The sequence below is a fragment of the Salminus brasiliensis genome, chromosome 15, assembly GCF_030463535.1.
Source record: "Salminus brasiliensis chromosome 15, fSalBra1.hap2, whole genome shotgun sequence".
NCBI classification, from domain to species: domain Eukaryota; kingdom Metazoa; phylum Chordata; class Actinopteri; order Characiformes; family Bryconidae; genus Salminus; species Salminus brasiliensis.
Window position 1 is genome coordinate 26,462,034 of NC_132892.1, and position 20,036 is coordinate 26,482,069.

Genomic DNA, 20,036 nt, shown 5'->3' on the forward strand with positions numbered 1-20,036 from the left:
AATGGGTGGTCTCAAACATTAAAGACAATCACTCACCTTGGAGCTTTAAAGCTGCTGCGGTTGCAAATTTACACCAACACACCAAACCAGGAGAAAGAGGCTTCAGCTGCTAAGAAGTGTGGGATCCACACGTTTCACTACACGACATCAACTTACATCACTCAGCTAAACCAAGGAAGCTACAACAGAAGCAGCAGCGTCCTCTGTCTCCACCCTGATTCAGTTAAATAGCGCCATTCCCTCTTCCAGCACCTGCGTTCGCCAATTGGCTGTTCCAGCGCTGATGACTCTCCGCCTGTGATTGGCTGACCAAACTAATTAACGAAGTCGTTGCAGCATGTCACGTGACCAACCTGTTACGTTGAATATTATTAGGCTAAGTCTGAAATGTGATGAATGCTGCCTACTTAGGCAGTATTTGAAGGCAGTGAGGTCTGGAGTCATGTCTGAATTGAATATTTCTATTACATGCTCCCTGTTCAGGCTAATTTGTGGTGGAAAGTGAAAAAGGTGAAAACATTGAAATTAGAGATTCAGGATTTTTGAGTTACAGCAAAGAAGTGTGGAGCAGATCTGTGAAGTAAACTGTGAATTAAAAATGATGGACCACCTGTGACTGAATAAATGAATGAATGGGATTAATTAAAGCAACACTATGGAAAATGGGTATTTCTTGCTCCTGGGCTCCCCCTACAGCCGGGAAGTGTAATTCACGCTTTGAGCCACCGCTAAATGATGCATTTTTATAAATGATCTGAGAGCCTGTTTCCAGCTGCCTTTTGTATCTGGACAGCATTTGGATCTGCTTTTAACCGGATTCTGTTTACACTTGTCATTAAAATGCGTCCCCAGTGTGACCAGATGACATCCATTTTACTTTCCTGCATAAAAACACACCAATGTGTGCATAATTTCCTTTTGTGTCATTTTCCTCATCAAATTTTGTGGTGGTAGCATTAATGTATCTTGACTTGACTGTTAGCACCAGCTCAGAGGAAAAGCAATGATGATTTGATGATTTATGATGATTTGGCCTTAATTTTTTTGTCAGAAATAAAATAGTGTAATGGGCAAATTCATTTTAATTGTCAGTATCCTGGCAACCTCATGACATATTGCTGCCTTCAAAGAGCTAACTCTAACATTATACGATTGTAGGTACCTTCATCACAATGCTCCCTTCTAAGGTACTGACTTATGAGATAGCATTGGCAGCAAGGCATCGAGGCAGCTGCTTTCCATTTTGGACACAGGTGTGAGAGTGTTGCCTGAGGAGATCTGTAATGTTCAGTATATGCATATTTGGTACGACTCCAAATAAAATGCTTAGAAAATCAAACACCCTGCAAATCATTTAATTCCTACCTATATTAAAAGTATGAATCTGCAAAATAGTAACTTTCCAGGCACAAGTATTTGTTATTGTTAAATTTGCTTAAATGATACCAAATAAAATTAAAATACAGGCTTAAATTGAAACAAATGTTTTCTTTTTTCTTTTTTCGGGGGGGGGGGGGGTGTTCTGACATTGTTTAAATTATCAAAAATATATAATTAAATGTAAACAGGCAAAAATAGAGATTCATGTTTTTTTTTCGGTACAGTGGTCTATTATGCTGGCCTACGCTGTTGTTTACAGCTGGGCATTGACAGGGCAGAACAATACTACACTCTTAAAATAAGGAGGCTATGGAGAGTTTTTTGAGCATTGCCATAGAATTATTATATAAAAATATATTTAAATCTGCGCTCACAGCTCTTTCACAAAATGTTTTTTTTTAATAAACCAATATTGGCTCTTTTGTGGCATCAGTTACAGAACCATATGTAGCACCTTTATTTACAAAAAAAAAGTAAAGCAAAGAAAATATCTCCACAGTCACACCTGGTGCTCTACAGACACTTCCTTTATCCATCATGCACAGACGTAATGCCACTTTGCAAGACTTGACTGAAAAGATGATCATACACTATCTGTCCAAATGTTTTCAGACACCCCTTCTAATGAATGCATTCAACTAATCTTAGTTGCACCCATTGCTGACACAGTTGAGCAAATGTGCACACACACAGCTTGTCTAGCCCCTGTAAAACGGTATAGCCAATAGAATAGGCCTTTAAGCAGACCTAAAGCAGATAAACATATTAGCAGATAAACCTATTGGCACCATGCCTAATGCCGGTTGAGGGCTAGATGGGTATGAAGCCCATGAACAGCATTGAGCTGTGGAGCAGTGGAACTGTGCTCTCTGGGAAGATGGATGGTGCTCCATCCAATACTTCTAGGATCACTCACTACGCTCTTGTCACTGAATGCAATGAATTCTTTACAGATATGCTCCTTCCCTGGACAGTTACAGACAGTTACTCCAACAAAAGCGTATAGTGTAGCTCCTGTAAATGGCCCAATGGAATGGGTGAACAGTCTGGTCATCATAGAAAGCTGAACAGATGTTCAGATCCTTGTGATTTGAACAAGGCTGTAAAGCGGCAGCCTTATTCCATTTCCTCTCCAGGTGAAAATCCATTCTCGCGATTCCCGATGAGAAGACATATAGTGAATGTCTAAATAGCTGGACGAGCCATCCTCAAAGCTATTTACATTCAATATGCCGGGGGCCGATACCTTATTCTGAGACTACTGTTTGGCACTGAGTCTGCCAGTGAGGTTTATCAGGAGAAAAATGATGATGCCTTTGACGACACTGAGGAGCATCAACACAACAAAAGCAACACAAGCCTGATGGAATAAAGGTCAAAACGATCAGCGATATTCCACCACATGTACATTACGACGATGGCCTTCAGAAGCTGTTCGGTACAACCAGATATTCAGCCCAATTCATCTCAAATGAAGCCACTCTTGGACAGATGCTGCATGACAGTGGAGCCTTGGAAAGTCTGAAGGCTTCTCTCAAGCTTGTGTTCTCGAATTCTATGATCTTGACAAGCCTCTGACAATACAGACAGATGCATCTAGGTATGGTGGGTGTTTTTCTAAGAATGTAAGCCGCTGTACTATGCCTTTTCTGAGAAAGGTTGCCTCAGACAACAGCATTGCCTTGATAGTGACCTGCACCAGTACTGGCCAATGTGTCATACTGTCAGTATTGTGAACACCATATTGTTGATGGGAGACAGCAGCCCCAGAGCCTCAGGTCAGTCATGTTGAAGAGGTTACACTTGGCTCACCAAGGAGTACATTGAACAAAGGGCCAGGCCAGAAAGCTTTTACACTGGCCAGTAATGGCATGTGACTTAAAGTAGATGATGGGAATGTGAGCAACATGTCGGCAGCTCCAGCCACAAAATCAGAAAGATCCTCTTAGGTCACATGATAGACCAGAACTCCAATGGGTGACATTTAGCTGGCATTTCTGGAGCTGTGAGGTCCTCAACATACCTGATTATGCAAACAAGGCAAGGATGGACACGTGCCATTGTATCAGACAAATTACCAGAGCTATGACAGGAGTAATGCGTGCCAGCTAAAGTGCCAGCTAAAGAGTTCAGCCTGAGGTCCCACCATGCTTGACACCCACCTCAGCTGAACTGCTGTCTCCAACAGATGTCACATCCACACAACAGACCAGCAGAATTGTAGAATTTATGGGGCAGTGATGGCTCACTGGTTACAGCACCAGGCTTTTGATGACAGGGCTGTGGGTTTGGTACCCAGGCTTGGTAGGCTGCCACTGTTGGGCCCTTGAGCAAGGACCTGCTCCCTGGGCACCACAGCCTGTGTGCTCTCTGTCCACTGTGTGTTTGCACACCAGTGTGTATATGTGTGTTGGTGAAATGATGAATATGGGTGCATTTGTCTTTGTGTGGTAGACCTCCTCTAACAGGAGTCATCACTGCTGACAGGAAGCACCCCACAAGCCCTGCCTTTTTGGATATGCTCTGAACCAGTCATGGGTCCTTAAGGATTTGACCATTGTTGCTTAGGACTTGTCCATGCCTGTCCATTTCCTGCATCGAACATGACTGTTCAGTTACGGCCTAACACCCCTGACCTGAGATGTTCAATATATCATCACTGTCAAGCAAAAAACTTGTATCTCCACAATAGCAAAAACCTTCTTAATTTTTAAAGGAAGTCAATGTAAAAAGACTTTTTTCCAAGTCATTTTGGAGCATTTCTTTTGGTCAAAATATGTCAAAAAGTAAAAACATCGAAATTAGAGATTCAGGATTTTTGAGTTACAGCAAAGATGTGTTGAGCAGATCTGTGAAGTAAACTGTAAATTAAAAATGATGGACCACCTGTGACTGAATAAATGAATGAATGAGATTAATTAAAGCAACACTATGGAAAATGGGTATTTCTTGCTCCTGGGCTCCCCCTACAGCCGGGAAGTGTAATTCACGCTTTGAGCCACCGCTAAATGATGCATTTTTATGAATGATCTGAGAGCCTGTTTCCAGCTGCCTTTTGTATCTGGACAGCATTTGGATCTGCTTTTAACCGGATTCTGTTTACACTTGTCATTAAAATGCGTCCCCAGTGTGACCAGATGAGATCCATTTTACTTTCCTGCATAAAAACACACCAATAATTTCCTTTTGTGTCATTTTCCTCATCAAAATTGTCCAGTTCTGAGAGCCTGTGACCTATGACAGACGTATTTCCGCTTGCATGGCGGAATCCGAGCACAGAAAACAAAATCCGTTTACACTTGTCTTAAATGTGGATGAGGTCCATCTCTGACCACCTCCGACCCCCATGGTTTGAGTAATCCGACGTGTTTACAGCTGGCTTTTCACTCGGAGAAGTGAAATCCGAATGCAATCCGATCAATTGCAATTGCATGTTAATGCTAGGTGTAAACGGGCTTTGAGAGATATGGAACCATCACTGAAAGGAAAAGAAGCATGTGGGCGGTTGCAGTAGAGTAATGTTGCCAGATTTGACACAAATATGACTCCGATTATGCAATTCCTGCTTGTCCAGTGACATTCTGCAGTGAGCAACAATGCTGTCCTCCCTATTACAGGTCAGTGGAGCATCAACAGAATTTTAAAGCAGCTATTTGAAGACAGAAATGCTACATAGTGTTGCTTTAAGTTACCATCCTATAACTATGGAGTGATCATATTTATGCTGTGCATTAGTGCTAATAAACAGTCTATAAAGGAGCTCCCTTTTACTATTTTTGCAATGTATCTTGCAATGTATTTATTAGATTGTCTGTAATTATGTGCCCATAAAATACTGCTGTTTCTGTTGCAAAACTATTTTGTGTGCCATGGGTCATCATTGGTCCTTTCAGGTTAACTGTTTAATTAAAATGTATGTGATATTACTGAAACTGGGTGCCACAGGCTGTATCAGATGTGTTAGACATTTTCTGGCTGTGTCCAAATCCCTCTCTATCAGACTAGAAGTGCACTCATTAATGTAGTGTACAGAGTAGTAGGCTGCAGCCATTCCTTCTAGCTAATGTTGGAGCAGCATTTATGATCACACAAAAAAATGTAGCTTATTTTTTGTTGTTTTTGCACTTTTGTCACATACTTGGGATCTGGAAGTTGTTCTTTCTTTTATGGGTCCAAAAATGAATGATGATGGTGATGATTGGATAAATATATATGATCCAGAATGACCTGAAGTTTCATTGAAAGCTGAGACATTTTTTCCTTCTGTTGTAAACTTGCCGTTTTTGAGATACAATATTTAAAATAAAACTTATAGTTGATTACTATGATATTTGGTAAATGTAAAGCTATACAAGCTTTGAAGCGTTGTAGGCCATCATCACCACGTCGCTACCAATCCGATGGTGAAAGATATAATAATAATAAAAAAATAAAAACAGCTCCAGTCCAGAGGCGTTTCAGACGATTGATAACTGGTCTGGAAATGTTGGTCTAACGTGCAGGAAAATTTAAAAGTCCAACATTTGGCTAATGAAACTCGAAGAAAGGGGCTACATGTGGGCTGTGGTGTGATTGAAGTGAGCCGAGGTCCAATAGTAACGCACGAACCCGGGAGCTTCGGGATGACTGACAGGCCAGGCGGCCAATCAGCGGTGCCGGGGGGTCGGCTGGCGTCTGGTCGACTGTAGACGTTTGCGGTCTGTGTTGTACGCGCTGGGTTAGACAAGCAGTATGGCGGAAGAAGAGAGTGAATTGGAGTTAGACAGGTTTAAGAAAGAGCTGGAGAGTTTGTTAAACACCAGTGCGAGCGACGAACACGGACTCCAGAGCAAGAACTACTGCGCCAGGTTTTGTGAGGTGAGCTGAAGAGCCGCGGGTTCGCAGGGGAAGCAGAGCGACTCCTCAGAGCTGATGTTAGCCCCCGCTAACAGGCGTTAGCTAGCTTGTCACAGTCCCCCTCCTCTCCCCTCCCCCCGTGTCGGTGCTCGGCCACTTTTAGCGAATTAAATCCCTGCCATAGCACCCAATAACACGGCAGACTGCGTGTATATGTCGAAATAACCCCTCGGTTTGCTTGAAGTTTCGTTTTCCTCCACGGCTGCCGCTCTCCTGTGGGCCAGCTAGCCCGTGATTAGCAGGTTAGCCGTTAGCTGTAGCTACATTCCAAAACAACAGTGCGGTGATCGTCAGCCTGCCAGTCTGCGCTGCACTCCGCAGAGGCTAACGGTAGCTTATTAGCTCAATTCGGCAAGTAGGACCGGCTCTCGGAAAGTTGGGCTACATTTCAGGTCAACCCTGGTGGCACTTCTGTGCTGTTGGCCGTTAATTCGGCACCACCCGTGGGTCCGTAAGTGCTCTTTGTGCACGTTGACCTGCTTAAGTTGGCTGTCTTGCAAACAGCGGCGCTGAAGTTCGTTAAAACTTGTCGCGACGGGTGTTTGGAAAAGAACAGCATCTTGATTAGGGAGGTATTCATCTTTCCTAGTTGATTTACCTTTTAATTTAGTCTTTTATAGGTCGTAATGGTCCGTCTGTATACTTGTATTGGTAAATTGGTTCATTTGTAACGTATCTAGCTAATGATCGTTGGGTGCAACTCGCTAGCTAGCTAACTGTCAGTGAGGGTTTAGGAGGGATGCCACTTCCTATCAAGGAGTCTAGCTAGTTGACTAACGTTGTCTCGTATTTTAAAGGCCCTGGTGGTCTAAAAGCGTTTACTTCGCTGTCTGGATCTTTAATTTTTAACATAATGACTGATGGGTGCAAGCAGCTGTCAGTAAGGACACTAGCACTGGATGGACGGACGTGTTGGGACCTGCTCATCCTTTGTTTCTTCCAAAATCAAGGGTGTCTGTCCTGCTTTTGTTGGAGTAACTGTCTCTAGTTCTTTCTCCAGGGAGGAAAGAAGGCTTTCTACTAGATTTTGGAAAAGCATTGCTGGTAGGATTTGATTGCATCCAGCAACAGGAGCGTTGGTGAGGTCAGGATGTTGGATGATCACCACCCACCTCACCCCTGACTCCTCAAATCATCCCAAAAGTATTTAATGGAGCACCATCCAGTTCCACTGCTCCACAGCTCAATGCTGGGGGTTTTATACCCCTCTAGCCCACACCTGGCATTAGGCATGGTGCCAATAGGTTCATGCTTATCTGCATCCAGAAAAAATAAAATAAATCCCATTCTGATGGTCGTGCTTCTCTATAGGGACTAGACAAGCTGTCAGCAATGAGTGCAACTCAGGCCCTAACCACATGTTTTCGGATATATATATAAAAAAAAAAAGCAAAAAATAAAAACCTAGAGATTTCTTTCCTCCATCTGGATGACAGTTACCTCTTAAAAAAGAGGCATTAAACACAAAGAAGAAGAAGACTCTACAAGTCATGAAATTACAGATTCAAACTCTAAAGAGAGCTTTACATATCTGTAATAGAAACATATTTACATTTATTCGAATGTGTGAATCTCAAATAATGAGGTGCTGTCTGCGTGTAGATGGTTTTTGTCTTATGTAGTTTACTATATAGGGTTTAAGGGGGTGTTCAGCTCTCCATCTTGGAGAGCGTTTTCGAAAAGCTCAATGTTTAGTGTTTTTATGTGGATATGAGGCTAAACGCAGACAAAAACTTCAGGTTTTAAACATATTTGGATATAACTACCTAAAGTAGCTGAATGCATTTATTAGAAGGGGTATCCACAAACATTTGCACATACAGTGTAACTACAATGCCTGTTTAGCCAATCTATACAGAAACAATGGCCATTTGCATATGGCGTTTACACTAGTCCTGGCCCAGCAAAGTTATTTTAAATATTTTTAAAATTTATTTACAATTATTACAATTGTTGTCTTCAAAACAAAAATGATGATACAGTATAATTTGTTGCTTTTGACAGTTATTTTAAATAAATATTTAGCCGTTCTTTCCACGAAAACAACAAATTGACACGCATTGCAGTTAACTGTATGGTCTTCAAGTTCAGCGCATATAATTAAAAATCTTTAAAAGAAACTGCTTGGCAGCAGGAACAGCTACTTTATGGGCATTGGATAATTGATAACCATTAAAAAGATCTGACTGATCAAAACTGAAAAGAATTGTCCTGGTGTACTTGTATATCCAAAGATATTGAAAAAGATTTACTTCCAAGACATTTTTCTGTATTCCTATTCACTTATTCATCATGAAATCAGTACAGACAATCACCAGATTCAGATTACATCAATAAATAGAAAAACGGTTTTTGCATGGCAGTGACCATAAATCGCTAATACTAATTGAAAAAAATTAGCTTGGTTAATGGGTGATCTGTTGCCAATTTCTTGCTATTCAGGGCTAGAAACTAGAGGAAATGCTTACCTTTGCACACATCTTACGAATAATGTAAACAAGATGTAAAACACAGCGCAGAGGTAATCGCATAACTGACAATTTACTTTTCTTACTTGTTACTTTTTTGCATCATATGCATGTCTGGCTGTGTGTACATCTGACTATTTATCACCCACTCCCATCTTACTTAATTTTCCTCGTAGTTGGTTGAGGACCACACAAGCCGATGGCAGGTGCCCCTGCCCCAGCTGCAGGTTCTGAGAAGTGCCCTGTGTGCGTTCGTCCAAGGTGCAGCATCTTTTCCCTCTGATTGTGAGCATGTGCGCTACACTCTGAGCAGTCTCGCCCTGTGAGTATAACCTACTACCATAATCTGATTGCAGCCATGGCTGACTTGGTCGGTTTTGTATTCAGGGACCGTATTATATAAATCTTTCCTCCTACATTGCTTAGTTAGGAATCTTGTCATACAGTGTTTAATCTCACATTAGGAAATCTTAAATTACTCAAGATTGATAATCAGCTAATGCTTTGAGGAGCATGACTGGGTCATAAACATGTAATCAAAATACTGTAAACAAAAATTTAGTTTATAGTTACCCCTGTATGTTCTAATACGCCTGTATATACTAATATGCCTGTATATACTAATTTGGAAAAAAAAATAATTGCAACCATAATGGACTTATTTTTTGTGTTCAAGACTGTTTTACTGACATCTTGATCTTTGTGATCAGATTTTCCACAAATTTATATTTAAGCAAATCATCTCTATTTAGGAATTAACTTAGTAATCGCACCTTACAGCTTCTCATGTTAGGAAATCTTAAATGACGTAAGGTTAGTAATCAGTTATCAAGTATCTCTGTTGCCAGCTGAGGCTATGACTAGTGTTACTGGGTCATAAACATATAATCAAAAAAACTTGAACATATAAATATGTTCCAAGGTATAAAAACAATCCTTCCTGTAAGCCATGATGATTCTTGTCAGAAGCCGCATGTATTCTCTAGTGTTAGGCAATATGACCTTAAATCAAGATCACGATTAATTAAACCTTTTTAACTTGTGTTCAATTAATAAACAATTAGCTTGCTCAGTTGCTTTCCCCACAGTTCTCAATGTTTCTTTCATGTCGTAGACTGGATTGGGCATAGTCACATGGCTACACACACCCACAAAACACAAAAACAAAAAAAAAAGTCAAAATTATGCCGATAAGAGGTTCTGAATATCGGTTGTGATTATTGACCAGCCTTAGTCCCCTCGTTATGTCGTCAGTACACATATACAAAATATTTTAACATCACGGTATTCAGTAGCTTGATTTCACCAACCAGAGTAAATGTAAAGCCATTTTACAAGTTGATGGAAGTGAATGTGTGCTAGCTTTTAGAGTCTCCTAAAAGTAATTCAGTTCAGAACAGAGTAGTAGGTAGCTTTTGTGCTTCTGCAATACTTGATTATTGTCTCGATAACGTTTTAAATGTAAAAGTTTATTCTTTACTTTAACAGACTTATAAAGTAATATATACTGTTCTAAATTAAGTCCTAGCTGTAGTTGTAACAGTTTTTGAATAAAAAAAAAGATTAGACCAATTAAGTTAACTAGGATGATTCTGAAATATGAGCTTCTAATATAAGAACTTTCAGACATGTAAGTGACATTTTCTTCTCACTCAGCAGGCACTGCATGTGTTTTCTAGGTCGTTTCTTGTAATATCACTGTCTTCCAAGTGCGGTTTAATCGCTTAAGTTGTCTTGGTGCAGTGGAGGAGGAAAACAAGCTTTAAATCCAAGAATAAAAATAATTAATTTTTTTTACAATTTTGCAGGAGTGTCTTTGAGCTGCTGCTGTTTTTTGGGAAAGATGAGTTCCCTGAGGACCCGTTAAAGGATATTCTGGACTCGTTCCAGGTAATTTCAGCGCCTCAGTCTGTTAAAGGATGTAGAGGATACGATTTCTGTGAATCAAATAACTAGATAATAGAATAACTAGTTATGATTTCCTATCCTCTAAAGAAACCTTGTTTTACATGCAGCTGATATTATTAATCATGTAGATGCTTCATAAAATCCTATATTATTTTCTTTTCATTTTTCGGTCAGGAATGTCACTCAAGCTTGGTGAGGTACCAAAACGTGTACCTGGTCCAGGTTAGACAAATAATCAAAGACGGAGGGCCTTGGGTGAGCCCTGTTCTTCATGGTATCCTAAAGGAACTTGAACAGCCGCAAGAGGAAGGTGTGTTCAGATTTTATCACTTTGCTCAAAAGATGTTCTTAAAGCAGATTTATAGGTACTGATCTGAAAGCTCAGTAAAACTGAAAACTTAATCTTATAATACAAGTGGTCACCAGTGGTTATACTGGAAATATCAAAATTAGTTTAACAGTTGGGAAATTGTGTGCTGTTCATTACTGCAGAAGGAGGTAAATACTGAGTCTGCCAACATATTGCTCATGAATTACTGTTTGTATCACAGTGGACAGATATCTGAGCTCTGAGGTATCGGTGTTCTTCGAGTTCCGAGTACGTTACCTGCTTGCCTGCGAGCGGAACCAGGAGGCTTTGGCACTGGCCCAGAGATGCAGCCAGCACCCAACTGCAGGCAAACACCTTTTCTTTAAGCAGGCCTACCTCTCCTGTCTTCGCAGGACCTCTCAGCAAGAACGGCTGTTCAAAGAGGTTAGTCTGAGTTATAAGCCTTATTGCTCAGATTTGACCTTTTTTGTTAGTTTTATTTGTTCACATTCGTGTTTGTGTAAATCTGTCACTTTTAGGCAAAATGCAAACCACCTTTTACTCTTATATTTTGTTCTTCTTATGAAGATGGCAGAGATTGACGCTAAGGATGCTGTAGAGATCCTCTGCATTGCAGAGAATGAGGAGAAGGATGAATTGCTTCTGGAACTGAGCAGAAGATTTCTCTTGCAACAACTCAGGAGTGGAGACATGTACTACCTTTGGTGAGTTCCACCTTTTAGAATCAAAATTGTCTGTTTAACAATAATATAAAAAAGGTACATGTGTCTTCAAATGATCATATTTTGCGTCTTTTCTGAGTAAAAATAATTACATATCTTCCACTGAAATAAGACTTTTCTGCAGAATGTAGAGAGAAAGTTTTAATTGTATTAATCTGCATAGTGTAACCTATAAACCCCCCCCCCCTCCCCTTATGTTGTTCACAGAGGATGTGTATGTATTTTCCTTTAAATCAACAATATATGTAATTTGACTGGGGTGTCCAAACTGTTGCTTATGTTTCCCTGTTCCAGTCTTGGAATACAGGTGATTGCTGTAACATGCAAAGCTTTCACATCTATGGCTTTGAAAAACAGAAGGATTGACTTCTATTAGTAAAATATGTGTACATTTATTATTTATTATGAATTGTAATGTGTTATGTTGTAGAAGTATGTTCATGAATACTTGTGTGGTGCTCCCCTTTAGGAATTTGGTCTTCATATGGTGTAAACTATATCTCAGAGTGAAGGCTTCCAAACAGGATTTTCTGAAGGAATGCAAAGCGATGATTCTGTCAGCTACAAACATCAAGGCCATATTTCCATTTATAAAGGTCATTTTGGAAGAGGTATGTCCATTGTTATGTTTGTCCATGTCACCTTTTACTTAAGGAAGTCGTCTGTTTTGCTGTGTTTTGCTTTGAAAATCATGATTAGTTGGTAATTACTGATAAGTATTCGCTATAATTCTTAAATTGTGGAAATACCAGGTTTATTTTTCATACACAGGTCTTGGATTAAATGTCATTGCTTCTTTGTGGATAAATAAATTCTTAAATGTCAAAGGGCAACAATGTGATGTACAGCTTTCTAAGTGCCATGGTTCCTGAAGCAAATTTGATAATTTGCTCTTCATTTCCAGGAGTTGGGGAGAGATGGGCTGACATTTTGTGTGGAGCTTTGTGCCCGAGCACTTCAGACTGACCTCAAGAATGATCCAGACACCAAATCTCTCATCTACAAAACACTTGCATACCTGCTACCGAGAGACCTGGAGATATGCAGAGCTTGTGCCCTGCTTGTGTTTTTCCTTGAGCGCACCGTCGAGGCCTACAAGACCGTGTTTCTACTGTACACTCATCCTGACCAGGAGTACCACCTCGACAGCAGTCCCATTGGGAATCACGTTCGGTTTGAAGTCATTCAAATTCTGAAGAAGGGCCTGTTCTTTGACCCTGAATTCTGGAGCCTTCTCAACATCAAAACCAACTGTCTGAAGCTCATAAGCGACAAAGTGACGAAGGCTACCCTCTGTGAAATAATGGAAGAGGATAAGTGGTTGCCCAATAACTGCGCTAGAGGTCTGTGCAGGTGCCACACTGAACCGGAAAGGACCGTTGTCAAACCAGTGGCAAAGCCTGTTGACGCAAACATACAAGATTCTGGGACTGAGGATAGGGTCCGACATCTTAATGATGAATCCTCTGAAGCGCTTCCATCTAAGAAGAGAGGAAGAAGACCAGGATCGCACATCGCAAAAGATCCTGAATCCTTTCCTGTTCGCCGTTCTTTCAGACAGTTGGATTTGGCGCAGAACCATGCCAGGCAGTTGAGCAGCAGACGCCAGAGATTCCTTACTAGGCAGGCGGATAAGAAGACCTTAAAACGCAGAGGCCGGAAGCCCCGCTGGCTGTTGGAGGAGTTAGCTGCCCAGGCAGAAAACAGTGCCCCTAGGCAAGGCAAGAAACCAGGGAGGAAGCCAAAGCAATTAAATATGCTGAAGGATATTGCAGTTGACACACCAGTCTTAGAAATCACAATGGAACTGTCTTATCCTGATAATGAAGTCGATCTCCCCGCTGATGTTCAGTGTCGGTCTACAATGACTTCTACCACTTTTGATGAATCTGAATCGCCATGTCAAGGAAGTCCTCCAAAGCTTTGTGTTGAGGCTCCAAATTTGCACCGTCAGGTACTTTCCAAGGAATCCACTCTTACGTGGAAAGAAAATGCAAAGACAAGAGAAGAGTTTGTCTTTCGGGCACAGGAAAGCGTTGCCTTTGTGAGGAAATTCCATACTTATGCAAAAGTGTCCGAAGATGAGGGAATTTCAGTTTGTGCCCTTGGTGACAATGCAGTGGTGACTGCTCCCCATGCTATTGAATGGGAAAGGCCTGTAGAACCCTCTGCACCTTCAGAGAAACCTCCTAGTGAGCCATTGAAGTGTAACACTGTGGTTGAAACTAAAATGACCTCACCGACCCCTCCTGTAACAAAGGTTGTCTCGGCACCTCTAGAGGGCACTGTTGACGCAAACAAGGCCCCTGTTTTAGAGAAACGTCCTTGTCAGGAATCCTTATTCGTTGTACCTGTTAAGGATGTTGTGGGCATCAAGGATAATGTAGTCAACACACTGCAACATAGCACCAGTGATCCTTCTGGAAATAAAGCCACTAACTCAATGGCTGACACTACTCCTACACACGAAAGCGCGCTTGAAATAGCAGCTGACAAATTGTATTCCTCTGATAACACACTTAACAAGGCTTCCAATAGTATTTGCCCAAAAGCTGAAAGTGGGCTTGAAAAAGCAACTGACAATGTTTCTACCCCTGAAAATACACCCATGACAACAGCCAACACTACTCCTTCAACTATAAATGCACACCAAATAAAGGCTGACACTATTTCTACGCTGGATAAAGGACCTGAAGCTCTAGCAAATGCGTCTTTTGATCCTGGAGAAGCAACGCATGTTTCTGAAAAGGCAGCTGTAATTCCAAGTGGCCCCAAGATACACAGGAAAGCTCAAGAAACAGTGGTGCACCAGGGCAGTGAGGGTGAGCTTCATATTTCACCTCTTAACAGTTCAGTAACTAATACTTCAGTCCCCGTGCCTGATCATCAGACGGTTGTGCAACTTTTACACAAGTGCAAGCTTTGCAATAAAGAATGTAGGAACTCTGCAATTCTGAGGCATGCGTTTTTGCATTACCGTATCGAAAGGAAGTGCATGTTTTGTCAGAGTGTCACTCGTATTCGTCGTCCACTTTGCCATTTCAAAAAGCACATAAAAAAATTAAGAGACGTTGATGGACCCGTTGAGGAAAAGAAGTGTGAAGGTTCGCCTGAACTATCTGCAAAAATTGACGAGACAGTACAATCAGCAGCGCCAAAGAAAGCAAGGCCTGGACTTGCACAGATAAAGTCTAAGCTCCTGATGAGACTGAATTTTAGAAGAGAGGCCACAGCTCAAAAGGCAGATAAAAGCACAGATGACAGAAGTCTGTTGAAGTCGACATTCACAAAAAAGTCTGCGTCCATACAGGAGCCTAACGCTGAGAAGAACAATGAGGAGAATGCTGCTGAGAAGATCATATATGTGACGAGAGGTTTGGTTAGGAAGTCTGAGTCCAAGGCAAGGTTCCTTAGGAAAAGGCTAGCTAGAAAAGCAAAGACTAGAACATCAACGGCAGAGAAGGATGTTGCTGTCCGTAAGGATGGCCCTGCACACAGGCTGAATGGAGTAATTTGGAAGAAACGGAAGATGAAGCACGTTCAAGGCGAGAGCAATGCAACATATAAAAACGTACAGGTCACAACGAAACAGGAAAACAAAGTGCAAAGAACTGAGAAAGTGAGGTCAGAGGAGAAAGTTGAAGGTAACGAAACTAAACATGATGGTAATACCAAGCGGGATAAGACAGTTAGCACTCATGCAGAAGGAAAAAGCTTGAATTTGTCAAAATCAGAAGCTAAAGAGAAGGAATCTATAATAAAAAAGAAAAGGACCAGATTGGCAGACCAGAAAGAGGACGCTGACCAGAAAGAGGACACTGACCAGAAAGGGGATGCTAAATCAATAAAGAAAAGAAAGTTAAACATTGTAACAAGTGAAGAAAAACAGAACGAAAGAAATGATGCTAACAAGCCCACTGAAAAGCAGCAGAATGCTGAAGCCGGCGAAAACAACTTAAGAAAAGAAGAAAACGGGACAGAAGCAGAATCAAATGAGACCTCCCAGCCTGTGCAGGACAAGAAACAAATAAGAGCTACTCCTCCAGTTGTCAAATGCCCCAGGGAAACTTGTACCTTCCATGGAAGGCCAGGTCCTGTTCTCTCGCATGTGCTCATCCACCATCCTGCCGACATGAATGCACTCGAGTTCTTCTATAACTTTGCCAAGCAAAAGTGCATTTTCTGCAGCAGAAGGATCTGGACCCCTCAGCACTTTTTTGACCATGTCATTTCCCATCGGGGTAACCTCAAGCACCCGTGCTACCACGTGGATTGCAAGGAGAGGTTCAAAACACGACTGGACCTTGGCGACCACATGCTGAAAGATCATAATCCACTGAAGGCGGTTTGCTGCTTCCCCGGATGCACAGTGCAACTTTCTAACCCCAAGGTCTTGTACAGTCACGAGAGGGTGCATTACAAAGAGGTCCAGACAAAGTCCCCCACCAAAAAGGACAAGTCTGCAACTTCCAACGTTGTGCCTGGTAACACAAATGATGATCAATCCAACTGTCCGCCAGTCGAAAGCCCAAAGACTAGCCCTGAGGATACACAGCAAATACCTGAAGGCATGGAGATGGCCAGTCCACAAATGCAGTCGTTCAAAGGTACAGAACAGGAAATGAATGCCACACCTGCTAAAGTGGAGGACGAGATGCCTTTGACATTAAATAAAAGTTCAGTGAACTACACCAGTAAGAGCCTCAAGCTGGTCAATGGTCACAGTGACCATGAACAAGAAGCTCCGGTTAAACCCCCTGTGTTGACTCAGAAAGAGCAAGAGGCAGAAAACAAGAAGATAAGCATCAAGCCCTTCGTCCGCCCTCCTCCCTCAGCGTACCTGGACGAACTGTACATCAGCATGCCCAAACGCTGGAAGGGGCCCCAGGTGAGCTCCAGGGGATCCCATGCAAGCGAGGAACCTCCCACCAAGAGACAGGTCTGCCCCCGATGCTCTGCGTCCTTCAACAGTGAGGATGAGCTGCAGGGGCACAGAGAGAAATGCACATCACTCTTTGGCTTCGATTCGGATGATGAAAGTAAGTGTGTCTGCATGTATGTGTGATTCTTATCTTAACCTTTTCTGGGAAATCACTTCATGCTGTGATTTATGCATTAAGAAATATTCACTTTTATTCATAAACGCAGTATGAATAATACTGCTAGATTTTGCACAGCAGTGTTCTCTCATTTGATCATACTATTGCTGAAGTTAGGTTAATGACTCAGCTTTTAATCATAATGCAGAATTGTAACCTATACGTAACCTATATATCTTGTGGAGTCCAACAAGGTTCTATTTTTGGGCGTATGACTTAACTGATGTTAAATATGAACGTAACGCAGCTATTAGAGGGAGGAGAGGGATGTTTTCACCAGTCTCTCAAATGCAGTTGATTACCTAAGTTGCATTTCTAAATTATCACATAACAAATTACAAGAGATGTTCATTAGAAATGACCAAATGAAACAGTAGTATCAGCCTTTTTAAATGTTGCTGTAACTTATTTTATATCAATATTAATAATCATTATGGTCAAACTAGTTTGTTTGCTTTACTCAATGCATCCACATACATCTGGATTTGAAAAAAAAAAAAAAAAAAAACCTTGGTGCCTAGTTCCATGTTTTTGCTCCCTCATAGATCCCAACTAGGTACAGTAGGTTAGAGCACAGCAGTGTGAACCATTGAATCCAAACAAATAAATGTGAGAAACACCCTTGATTTCAGCCTCGCTTTAGCCAAGGCCAGTTTTTCCACACTGACTCATTCACACTTTGTGTCCTCACAGGTGCCTCTTGAAGAATCCACACTTTCTGTTGAGAGTGGTGGTCAAGGCAACGGAGCCCATTTGAACTGTTGATGAAAGCTGCTATTGACACTCTGAGGAAAATGTGCATAGGAGACCCTGTCATAAAATGACTTATTTTGAGCATTTAGGTGTTAAACAAAACAGCTTATTTTACCATCTGAACTCTTCCCTCATCAGTTTTTTTTTTTATTGTTTTTTCCTCACCGAGCTTGTGGTCCATGGACATGGATGATCAATAAAGTTCTGAACTAATAAATCAGATTTGATGATCCAAACTTCAGCAGCTGGACCCAATGTTCAACACCACGGACACTGTGTGGGGAAACTTGAGGATTTGACAGAAGTGTCTGGGTATTAAGTTGCTTGCCATGCAAATGTTGTATGTTTGAAACAAAAGAAAAGAAGAAGAATATTCCTAGTAAGAGTTTCCTTTGAATGCCGTCTAACAACTGCTTTTTAAAAAGAAGTTCTTTGGCTTATACACTTGGTGATTTCAACCAGCTTAGAGGCAGTTTCAGACCATGGTTGGTAAAATGCTTGTTGGCCTTGAACAACGGGATTGGTCATGCTCGTTTTTTTCCTCATCTGGTCTGCTTTTGCTATGTCTATTCACAAGATCTAGCCAGACTGCTCTGTGCCAAGAAGGTCATCAGGATTCTGCCTCAACCTGTTTAATGTGACTTTGGCTTCAAGTAATAGACTTTTATTGTACCGGCTGCACAAGCTGAAATCTGTCCGGCACGTTGGAGAGGCCGACTTAATTATTTGTGAACTCTGTGAACAATTACATCTTTCATCACTAATTTTCACCACCTTTTGCTCTCAGACATTGATGTGTTGCATTCATTGAACTTTAATGAGCAGATGTGATGTTCAGGGGTTGTATCAATCATGTTTATCCTTCGTTTTCATTTTGCCTTTTGTATCCTACTGGTTATAGCGATGCGGGGTGCATGTATGCAAGACCCAGGCCTGGTTTTTGCGCACTTGAAGGACAGAACAGAATGCCAAGCATAGTAGTTATGAAAATATGAATCTAGATGGGGTACAGCCAAGCTGTTTTTTTTTTTCTCTTTGACTTTCAAGTTCAAGGTTTCTCTTAACAGGAACTTCTTAAAACATTGATGTTACATACTTTTCTAATGGACTTCTCTTTAAATTCAAGAGAAGAAATGTCCATGTCTCAAAGGAGGCATGTATGAGCTGTTTCACACAGGAGCAGTGACTTATTTAATTTATTTTTCTTTTTTGTATCTTATGTAAATGTTTGAATGGTATATAATTGGGATGGGTTTCTATATCAAGAGTTTTTTGCTTTAAAAAATAAAATACATATATGAAATTGGATTACAATGTTCTTTTATGATTGTTCATAACACATTTATGCATTCAGTAGAGCATGTTTGCCATGGAAGGCTTCTTACAGGGGAAATCTATGACGATTCCAGTGGGTAATTATTGTAAATGCTCATTTTATAGGGTCTGTTCTGCCAGTTTGCTAGTTTTTGGATAAGCATTTCTATGTCTTAATTTTGGAATAGCAGTACACTGGAAAAATATGATGAGTATGATTTGGGGAGAATAAGTGTAATACTACAGACCTTTAAAACTAGCAATAGCGAAGTATGTTGCTGTATGAAAAGTCGTAAGCAATACTTTTTTTAATTAGTTTTACTTTTTTATTAGTGCATTTTGAACTTGTGGAGGTTCTGACTTTTGATTGTTTGGAGACCAGGACAAAATGTTGATCCTGCCAGCCCAAATCAGATTTGTGGCATTTCTATATTGTATCCAGATTGATTTTTTGATAGTCTGGACAGATAAAAACTGCATGAAAATGTTGCTAATCTGATTCAAAACACATTTGGAGGTGGTTTCATTGGTGGTGGTACGTGGACTTATGCTTTAACTGATAGTAAAATGACTCAAATGCTTTGATAGAAAAGTCAGTGTGCAAGGTAAGTTATGCATCCATTGATCTGTGTTATAGTTGGTATATGCAATGTATGCTTATTAATTATCTCTGGTTATTGCTTTATTCATTAGTAAACAAAAAGTGAGCACTCATGGATAACTTCAGCTTAAATAGTGCCACAAACGCACTTCCATATATTCCCAGCTGTGTATTCTGAGGTCAAATCTAAGAAATCTAGAAATATGGTTGATTACATGGATGTTCCAATTCCCAGTAAAATATAATGAAATGTGCAGTAATCATGCTTATAAAAATGTATGGACTGCCATCAGGTCATTCACTGCTACGTTGTTTTTTTAGAAAATGTCCAAGCAAGGACTTTGTTGGAACACATGAATTAGAAAACCACACCACTCACAGATACCTAGAATAAAAATACCTAGAAAAAAAAACATGTACATGTAGTGACTTTTACTAAACTCAATCTGTTGTCCTCGCAGTGCAAATCGCTTTTATGTCATAAAATGTAACTTACATGTACGCATGCGCCGTCCAAATCGGGCAGGTCGCGCAAATCCTGTGTAGCCAACTTGCCAACTTTTT

The 20,036-nt window shown here is 40.9% G+C and overlaps 1 protein-coding gene across 1 annotated transcript; it reads left to right on the forward strand.

Annotated features, from left to right (window-relative positions):
* The first annotated feature begins 6,103 nt into the window (after positions 1-6,103).
* Positions 6,104-18,865, forward strand: znf654 (zinc finger protein 654). Its single transcript, XM_072657342.1, has 9 exons — positions 6,104-6,237; positions 8,921-9,066; positions 10,553-10,634; positions 10,827-10,962; positions 11,204-11,406; positions 11,551-11,687; positions 12,175-12,316; positions 12,610-16,744; positions 17,498-18,865. The coding sequence occupies exons 1-9, from the start codon at positions 6,112-6,114 to the stop codon at positions 17,506-17,508; spliced, it is 5,118 nt and encodes a 1,705-aa protein (XP_072513443.1). The 5' UTR covers positions 6,104-6,111; the 3' UTR covers positions 17,509-18,865.
* Positions 18,866-20,036: the final 1,171 nt, after the last annotated feature.